The 10,579-nt window shown below is 33.3% G+C and overlaps 1 protein-coding gene across 2 annotated transcripts; it reads right to left on the bottom strand.

Annotated features, from left to right (window-relative positions):
* Positions 1 to 1,318: 1,318 nt before the first annotated feature.
* On the bottom strand, positions 1,319 to 4,822 carry LOC143620852 (uncharacterized). 2 transcript variants are annotated; one of them, XM_077092447.1, is made up of 6 exons: positions 4,707 to 4,822; positions 4,553 to 4,633; positions 4,308 to 4,442; positions 3,258 to 3,476; positions 2,446 to 2,538; positions 1,319 to 1,483 (listed from the first exon to the last, which is right to left on the bottom strand). In XM_077092447.1, exons 1-6 carry the CDS (start codon positions 4,737 to 4,739, stop codon positions 1,322 to 1,324), a joined length of 723 nt encoding a protein of 240 aa, XP_076948562.1. In that variant the 5' UTR covers positions 4,740 to 4,822; the 3' UTR covers positions 1,319 to 1,321. The 2 variants fall into 2 exon arrangements, with proteins under 2 accessions (XP_076948562.1, XP_076948563.1); XM_077092448.1 differs by lacking the exon at positions 2,446 to 2,538.
* Positions 4,823 to 10,579: the final 5,757 nt, after the last annotated feature.

Here is a 10,579-nt window from a genome sequence, read left to right as displayed (position 1 = left end):
ATACAAATAAAGTTCAAAAATAATTGGGTTGACTAGAGATTCACCAGGTATTTAGAAATCAGAATCATAAATGGGTCGTGCTGGACTTACTTCCCTTTATTATTTTTACTTAATGAACTTCTTCATTGTTAAATTAGTCACATCATCTCTCTACTTTAATAACTAGAGAACGCTTCACTAACCCAGAAACAAACAGATTATTAATTTTCTTTTAAAATCATACTTAGCTTCATGATAATTTCAAAGAGATAAATTAGAAATACAAATCCACCCTAACTTCATGTAGAGGTGGGCAAAAGAATTGGTTAATCAAACCGAGTCGAAAATCGAACCGAATCTGAACCGGTTTGTACCCGATTATATAGAAACCGGTTTGTAACCGACTGAAACCGTACGTTAGAACCTGTTTGTAATTTTCTCCATCGAAATCGGTTTCAAACCGGTTAACCGAACCGAAACTGGCCAAAGCCGGTCAAAACTCGAACCGAAACCGATCAAAACCCGAACCGAAACCAATCATAACCTGGTCAAGAAACCGGTTTCAACCCAAACCGATCATAAACCGGTTTTGACTTTCATTGACCAAACCGAACTAGTTTTTGGTTTTTAACCGGTTTGTGCGCCTCTAACTTCATGATTGTTTGACATAATTGTTTTCAAATGTATCAAATGTTCCTCGCGAATCATGAAACAATTTTGTGTATACACGTTTATCCCCATGCATTTTCTAGTCCGAACTGTCACAAAACTGACCAAACGATTACCTGTCAGTAATCAGTCTACTATTTTTAACATTCATCCGGTTTTCTTCTATACGGGTTTCCCCTTGTTTTCATGATTATAGAGATAAAAACCTGCTAAGACTTCACATATAAATTAGGATTGAAACCTGCTAAGACTACACATTATAGAGGGGTAGAAAAAAGTACTTAAATGGCAAGTTTTAGAAAAGTAAGGAAGCCATTTGCAATAAATTCAAAACCGGTAATAAAGTTACGTAATTGAACAAACCACAGATACTAAAATGACACTTAACTCTATAAATTAACAGGTATCTTTTTAGTAAATTCTTTTTTGACCCATTTTAGAAAACAAATCCAATCAAAATGCCATTAAGACTAAGAACTCATAGGTGCTACAACTGAAAAGCCTAAAATGACAAATTTCGAACACCGATAGCCAATTAATCAACTGTTTCCTTAACCTTACGCTAAAATCTGGACAGAAACAGCAACTTTCATAGTGTCACATATGAAACAACAATCTTTTTGGTGGAATAACAAAACATGTGGCGGTCGTTGTTGATACTATTTGTTTGTTTTTATATGTTCTCGGCTGGGGGTAGCTCTTGACGCTTAGTGGGACTCCCTAAAACCCGTTCCATATCAAAACGAACTTCAATGTTACGTATACTGTATCCTACCACCATTAGCCAATAAAGCAACTTCGCCAGTTCCGGGGCACTTGTCTCTGTCACACTAGTCTGCATAATCATCACACAAAAACAATTTATAGTTAATTACACGGACGCTCTTGGTGGTTTGTACGTATCGCAGTTTGATCTTTAACTTTGCGAGATTACATCTACCGATTCCAATAGTTGGAAACCAGAAAGTGCAACATCTATGGCCCATAAAATGGATGGGCGTTAGTTTTTCCAGTTAAGTGTGTGAAATAACTAAAATACCCTTAATGACATAATATATAGTTGAGAAACAAATAAAACACAAGTTACTATTACAAACTGAGGTTTTCTGGACCGCAACAGGCAAGTTGGTAAATTCAGAATATAATCTTCCTAACACAAGATAAAGTACTAGGGGTGGGGTTTGGGCTCAAACCGAAAATTCGGCTTCTGGGGTTTTGAAAACCGTTTGATGTCAGTTTTTTCGGTTTTCGTCTTCATAACGAGTCCGTTCAGTTTTTCAAGTTTTCGTTCTCACAATGAGTTCGATCAGTCTTGGTTTTTTTGGTTTTTCACAATGGGCCCGGTTGAGGTTTTTCTTTGGTTTTCAATGGGTTCGGTAACGGTTTTTCGCTTGTCATTTAGGATTGAAACTTTGGGGCCGAGAAAAGTAATTGGCACAAAATAGCTAACTTGGGGACGGAAAGTTGGGCCTAATTTTTTTGTTATCTAATAATTAACTAATTACACACCTGGACCTAAATTTGTTAGCTGCATGGATTATTAATTGTTTATAAATTAACTAACATTCACAATAAATAATTATAAAGCATAAATTCAATAACAAAAATTGGCGTTTTCAGTTCTTACAGGTTCCGATCAGTTAATAAGTCAGTTCGGTTTTTAAGAGTTTGGTTTTTTCGGTTTACATGCAAAACTGAAACATGTTATGGGTATATTTGTAAATTTGTTATGTGTCAACTTTCGCTCTTTGATTCTAACTCTATACTAAAAGGTTAAAAGTTAACCATCATACTAACCTTCATTTGACTAGGATCTGAAACAGCCAAGAGTCGTTTTATAAACGTGTTCATTGCAACTACCACATCTTCCCCGGCACTACTTGTCAAATCCTGCATAAATTTGTACAGATAAATAGTATTCATAGATGAAGGGGACAAGTTTATCCAGTAACTTTGACCAAGTTGACTATTACTGATGTGCTGATGTGGCATGTGGAAATTTCAAAGATTGCTTTAGCCTTTAGGGTTAATACCATATAAAAAAAGCATACTTTCTTACATTTCACGAAAAAGTTCCTTAACTTGTAAAAACACACGAAAAATTCACTAAATTGATTTTGCATATTAGAGTCTTTAAACTTGTCTAAAATGCACTTACTTTTGAACCGTTTTTAAAAATAATGACTTATTAACTCGTAAATTGGTCAAAATAAGATGGTATAAAATTTTCCCCAAAGACATTTAAAAAAAAAGTGTCACTTTATCAATTTTAACCGATTTAAGAGTTAATAGGTCATTATTTAAAAATGTATTTCACAAGCATTTTAGACAAGTTTAGGGCTTTAATATACAAAAAACTAGTTTAGTGACATTTTCATGTATTTTTTATAAGTTAAGCAATTTTAATTTATTAAAAATAGGTTGAGTGACTTTTTCTTGAAAAATAAAAAGTACAATGGTTTTTTATGGTATTAAGTATTAACCCGTTGCTTTATAACAATATTTTGACACTTTGATATATTTTTCTAGCATAAAAAAAGTTAGTTAGCAGAAGTGTGTTATCTAGTTATGCAATTTGCTTTAATCAATTAACCGACTAACTTCCTAACCTTAAGATTCTGGGGCTCGAGGGATTTAAGATAGTCCAACAATTCATTCGATCCATTGGCGGATATTCTTTCTACTTGACGGTTAAGTTCCTCAACTTCTGCTTCAAGTAATTCAATGTATTTGATTGCATCTATTTTCTCAGGACCCGAAACACTATTCCACCTAATAACTTCCCCTGTCACCTTTTTCTGTGTCCCCGGTGCATAATCTGGTGCATCCTGAAAATTACATGAGTAAAACTTAATAATTAATACTACAAACATATAAACATATATTTTGTTTTTAACATGGAAAAAATAACTTTCAAATTTTTTAAAAGTAGACACCCATTTTGGTTAACACTATTAAGAAAAAAGTGGACCAGCTTTCTAACTCAAAAGACATTATGGGACCCACATCGGGAAAAGATAAATGTGATAAAAATGAGCTTCATATCTGCAATATCAGATTTCCCTTTTTGTGGGAAACTGCATGGGCCCGGACTGGTTGGGTAATGGGTCCAAACTCCGAACAGATTGGGTTGGAACTTGGATAGAGTTCGACTCGTTAACGCCTTTGCCCATAAATCTGAATCTTACAAAATAATGTGTATTAAATAACATTATTTAATATCACGATACAAGAGGTCTTGAGTAGGCCTGTAAACAAACGAAAACGAACAAAACTTTTTGTTCATTTAGGTACCCGTACGAACATGAGCACATGCCTCGTTCGTTCATTTATGTTTGTGAACGTTCGTTCATTTAAATTCACTAATATTTGTTCGTTTACATTTGCTTAGGTCCAACAGATTGATGTTCATGTTTACTTTTAATTAATTGGTGATATGCTTTCATCAATGTTCAGTTATGTAACTTATGTTCATAAACCCTTCATTTATACTATTGCACCTCATTTCTTAACGAACGAACACTAACAAGAAAACCCCATTTGTTGTGCATGTTCAATCGTTTGTTTGGCTAAAGTTAAACGAATGAAAGCGAACATGTCCATTCGTGTTCGTTCGGGTCGTTTACAAGCCTATAGAAAATCGAAATCTGAATACGTACCTTTTTCTCTTGTGATGTATCAGGAAGTGCAACTTGCTCCAAACTTTGTTGCAATTCCAACCGATATTGTGCATTCCTAAACATATATCCAGTCATCAAAACACTGTACATGAGTTGTGCAAGATTCTCTGCAACCTGATTCCACCAGACACAATTAAAAACAATGTGTCACGAACTCTATACTTAATTGTTTAAACCAAATTATATCCCTATAATCAAACAATCTATGAAAAACAAAGACTTACAGTGGTAACAGTTACTGCAAAAAACTGAGGGGGTAAAGTTCCCATCATATTTGTTACTGTTTGGCGCATGGCATCTACAACCTAACAGAAATAACAGTAAGTATGATTCGTTTATAATACACATATAAAAGCAAAAATAAGGAATGAATGTTACCTGCTGAGGTGCGCGTTTAACAAATAACTCCATAAATTCTGGTTGCACATTTTTCACATACTCCAGTAGAATTTCCCTCCTGCTTTTCTTTGAAATTCATATATAATCAACAAAATCCATATTTAACATTAGTATTAGTATGAAAAACATTGTGTCAAAAGAGTAAAGTTTCTTAAAAGTTAAATGAGACATTATCAACATATACAAATGCATGCTTCTTTTAACGTTCATTAATCTACAATTGCAAGTAATACATAATGATATAGAAGACAAATGTCCATATGCTTTCAATTTAGAAGTAGGCGACTCAAAATCATTAGTATCCTTAATTCCTTATCAATCGTAAAGAAGCCGCAAGATATTAAAGAAACCGGATATTTAAGATGAAAAAGATTGATTATTGTAATTGTAATCCTAGACACTTAAAAGGAGTATAGAAACTGGTCACAAGTATAGATGTAACAACTTATAAAACCATAGTTTTGGCATGTACATAAGTTATTGTCACATAATAAATTGAGCATTTGAGTGTGCTCCTAAAAGTATGTCATTTTTAGTAATAATGTCTACCTGTTTTGTCAAGCATTTATAACGATTTCACTAGCTTAGTAAGTAGCTTCACATGCTCTTTCTCCCCATTTTGGTTTGTTATTAACTTATACTTTCCACAAACTAACAAGAATGAATTCATATGACTTGTAAGTTCAAACGAACTTTCTTTCCAATTGATTTTCTTCCTTATCCAAAATCTGGTAGACGGGTAGTGAAGATTATAGATTTTTAACTAAATCTTTTTCTTCATACTTAAACATGTACTCTTTGGAATAATTCACATCAGTTTGATCCCATATCTGTAATAAACTATGGCGTCGTCTCCAAAAGGAAATTTGGCCTAACTTTGTAACAAGTACACATCAAACTTGAACAGTTGAACTTTATTAAAAGGTCTGATCTCAAAATCAAAACCAAAACAATATAGAATTACAAAAACAATAACAGTATACAATGACTACCTGCTATAACCTATTTTAACAAGTTAACGTAACTACTTTCCGAAATTTGAAACAAATAATATACAACTAGGCAAACAAATCAGGATACATTTATATGTATTATGACCTATTAACAATTTGTCATGACTAATTTCCAAAATTTGAAACAAATAATATACAATTGGCAAACAAAAACAGTTACTACTTACGATAACCTATTAACAATTTAACATAAGTAATTTCCGAAATTTGTAACAAATAATATGCAATAAAGCAAACAAAAACAGGATACAGTTACTACTACAATAACCAATTAACAATTTCATACAATTAATTTCCCATATCTGAAACAAATTATATACAACTAGACAAAAAAATAGCATACAATTACTACTTAGTACTTACTACAATCTATTAACAGTTTAGCATAACTAATTTCCAAAATCTGAAACAAATAATATACAATTAGGTAAACAAACACATGATACAGTTACAACTTACTATATATTGTTAATAATTTAACATAATTAATGTCCGAAATCTGAAACAAATAATATACACTTAAGCTAGGGGTGTTCACGGTTCAGTTTCAAACCGTGAAACCATCCAAACTGGCCATCGGTTTGGTTTCACTGTCAGTTAATTTTTATCTTTCTATCAGTAGGTTTTAATATTTTCAATCCATAGTGAATGGTTTGGTTTGCGGTTTTAAAACTTTTAAAAGGTATAAAACCAGACCAGGCCGACTCAAAAGATTGGTATACTTTTTATATATCTAAGATATTTCCAAACAAATATGCTTAATTATTTATAATTATATATTAATATTTGTTAATTGAATTAAAATTGATATTTGGGCTCTGTGGATTAATTAAAGTCTTGAAGCGCAAAGTGGGTAACTGAACTAAATATTACCCTAACTTCTAACGGTATCTTTGGCCTTTCCTTTTATTTTTTATATGTAACCCATACGAGCTGATGAATTTAGAGAAAACTGAAATTGAAGTGCAGCTCTTTGCGATAAATGCATCAACTATTCATATTTATGACAGATCAATACAGGTACAGTTGTCATCAACAATTAAAGGTATAGTCAGCTCATTAGGTCTAATTTTAAATTCAATCTATCACGAAGCCCAAACCATAAAACCAAACCGTTAGTAACAGTTCGGTTTAATTTTAACTGTTCAGTTTCTGATTATCAAAACCATTATTAATGGTTTAGGTCATGGTTTGACTTAAAAAAACGATGAAAACCTGACTGTGAACACCCCCTTAATTAGACAAACAAAAACAGTATACATTCACTACTTACGATAACCTATTTTATAACAGGTTATCATAACTAATTTCCAAATTTTGAAGCACCTAATATACAAGTAGGCGAACAAAAACAGTATACAATCACTACCTACTGTAACCTATTTTAACAATCCAACATAACCAATTCGAAATTTAAAAAAGAATGCAGTTACTGCTTACTATAACCAAAGATTTTAATACATTTTAGCATTTAAAAATGTTATTATTAATAACATTTGATTATTTAATATTTTATATATATGAATTTTTAACGCTTTTTTTTATTTTTATATTATGCAACTTAAAGTCCAAACCGTGAAACCAAACCGTTAGTTTAACTATTCAGTTTCGGTTCTCAATAACCAAAACTGTAACTAACGGTTTGTCTTAAAAGCCATCAAAACCGGACCGTGAACATCTTGACACTGACCAGTCTTGGTTGGCCAAATCAAATAAAGCATTGTTTGTGCTTCTTTGTGTTCGCTCGTTTGTGTTTGTGAACCGTGCACGAACAAGTTCATTTCCTTAATGAACGAACATACGCAAAATATTTCGTTTGGTTAGGTGCTCATGAACCGTTCGCTTGTTTGATAAAAGCTTAACAGGCGAAAATAAAAATGTCTTGTTCGGTTTGGTTCGTTTACAGAATTGCAGCCCTAGTTTTGACCTCAAAATCAAAATCGTGTACAAGGCAAATTAAACAGTATACAGATACTACTCAGTACTTATTAAGTTATTATAACCTATTTTAACAATTTCACATAACCTAATTTCCAAAACCTAAAGCAAAAAATATACAATTAGGCAAGCAAAAACAGTATATGGTCAACACTTACTAGCTACTATAACCTAATAACAATTTAACCTAACTAATTTTCAAAAAGTAAGCAAATAATATACAATTGTGCAAACAATAACAGTATATAGTTACTACATACCAAGGTTGTAAAAGTCGCTAGGCGGACCCTAGGCGACCAACTGGGGAGTTGGGTGTACGGGGAGTACTCAGAAATGGTAAATATAAAACAAATTAATTTTTGGAGATTATATATATTTTAAATATCATAAGTTTACTAATATTTATAACAAAATAAGTTGATATCAATATAAATAAGAGATTTACATTTTTAAATACTAAGTTATTCTGAAAATTGCTAATCATTGAAAAAAAATGATATTTTTTCTTTAATATTACACACATACGAATTATGTTTTTTTAAGTCAAAATCAGCCCAAGTTTACCGACTAGATGTGATTCTGGCTGAGGTTGACCAACTTTGATCGATTCTTAGTAACTAGGCGGAGTTAAAGAAACTCGCCTCGGCACCATACCTTGTAGCGAGTACTCGGCCTTGTAGACCTACTTTTACAACATTGCTACATACTATAACCTATTAACAATTTAACATAACTAATTTCCAAATTTTTGAAACAAATAATATACAACTAATCAATTACTACAAGCCATTAACAATTTCACATGTCCTAATTTCCTAAACCGAATCAAATTACTCGAAAACTTTACCACAGGGCCGTTCGGTTGCTGCGAAGAAGAATCCTGCGGCTGAGACTGAGATTCAGCTCGCAGCCTCAACCTCAGCCTCCCGCGGCTAACGGTTGGTTTAGCGTAAACACGAAGTGATGACGGAGAACAGAGTCGGAGCAGGTGATTAGTTTTATAGCATGAGGCAAGAACGGAAGATGAAGAGGATGAAGAATGTGAAGATAAGAATGGAGTTTTCAATGTTAAATACGCCGACATTTGCAGGTGTATTGAAATTTGGTGAGTTTGAAATTGGAAACCCTAGAATTGGTGGTTTATTGATTGATGATGATGATGATGATAGTAAGCTAAACCCCAAGGTATGGGAGAAAGAAGAAATGGAGGTTTGGATTAGGTGTGGAGCTTCATATTATTGGATAAAATATTTTTTTTTAACTCTAGTTTTTTTTTATTTTCTTTAAATCCAATTTATAATCAGTTTTGGTTCGGTTGAAACCGGTTTCGTGACCAGGTTAAGATCGGTTTCAGTTCGGGTTTTGACGGTTTTAGTTTGGTTAACCGGCTTTGTTGGAGAAAATTGCAAACCAGTTTCGAACCTACGGTTTCAATTGGTTCCTAACCGGTTTCTACGTAATCGGTTTCAAACCGGTTCGGTTTCGGTTCGATTTCCAGGCCGGTTTGGTTAATCGGTTTATTTGCCCACCTTTAAGGTCACCGCACTCCCCAAATTTAGGAGTCACATCGCCTCACTCTAGGCAGGCTATGTAGTTTTAATCAGCCCCACTCTGGCTTCAAAGTTTGGCTTGGGCATTTCCTTGAGAAGCCATACCATTTGGCAGTCTTTGTGTCATCACAAGAGCAAAATTCTCTAGCATAACACTCGGGATTCAAATTGGCAGCATCATAAGGCCTAGATGAACTCTTTCTTTGTCATAATTCATCAAAAGTGACACAAGTGAGGATCGAATTTGAGTCTCCACCGGATAATCCAAACCTCCTACTACTAAACCATTAGTTGAGGTTATTTTTATTGGTTTGTGTTTTCAAACTTTTATTTCAACTTAAAAGATAATAATGATATAAAAGTTTTTAAACGTAAAAAAAAGGTTTTTTGAGCAAAAGTTTTAAAAGGAGCAGTTGTCGGGTAGGTATTGATGGTCGGGTATTTTGTATATATATTAGTATGTTAATTATGTAGTTTTATTGAGTATATTGTTAGAACTTTGGTACTTCATACGTGCTTTTGTATTTCAAGTCATTGATCGTTAAAGATGCTAAACTGGTGGCTTGTATGAGCTTGGACTGATATCTCAGGAAGACCAGAGCATGATTTGGAGTCTTGGGAAGTGTTAGAAAGATTCGGGAAAAGCTTGGATGAGAAACCATATGCCGATGCTAAAAATAAACAAGATGGGTGGGCAGCAAAGCGTCAAGAAGTAAAACGAGCATATCCTGGGCTAGAAAATGAGTTACAAGAGCCATAATATATGAATTTTGGGTTTCTTGACGAGAGGAATCCAAAAATGAGGTTATATTTTGTCTTATATCATGAATAGATGAGTATATGTCCATCACGATACGCGATCGACTTAAAAAACGTAAAAAAATGGGTTTTGACCTGTATCTTCTAATTTACAAACCCTAATTAGTTATTACGACTTCTAGACGTTGTTAGGAGATTTTGGGGGAATTCCATGGCTACCAATAATCTCTTGATCAATCCAAATGGCTTTCCTCATCATAATTGAAGACCTATCGATGACGATGCTTGGCTAGTCTTCTCGAGTCATACATGGGATGTAGAGTATTGTATTTTTACTGTTTTTTCTCATGTTTTAAGAACAACTGGTTGTAATTGATCTATGAGCATTGATGTTTGGTATTATTATGCATTCAGTCGGTTTAAGTTTATTTCGATCAGAACGATTAGTTTGTCAGTTGCCGTGATACGTGTTCATAGGGTTGTTTTGATTAGTTTGAATGTGATAAAGCATACAATTGCCCTTAGTTGGGTCACACTGGCAGGACCGTTTGATAACTGGTATATATATAAATATACATCTTTTTAGCATCAA

The sequence above is a fragment of the Bidens hawaiensis genome, unplaced genomic scaffold (assembly GCF_021521415.1).
Source record: "Bidens hawaiensis isolate Kalapana, Puna unplaced genomic scaffold, B.hawaiensis_p1.1 tig00002717_1, whole genome shotgun sequence".
Taxonomy (NCBI): Eukaryota; Viridiplantae; Streptophyta; class Magnoliopsida; order Asterales; family Asteraceae; genus Bidens; species Bidens hawaiensis.
This window is presented reverse-complemented; position numbering and strand designations above follow the sequence as displayed.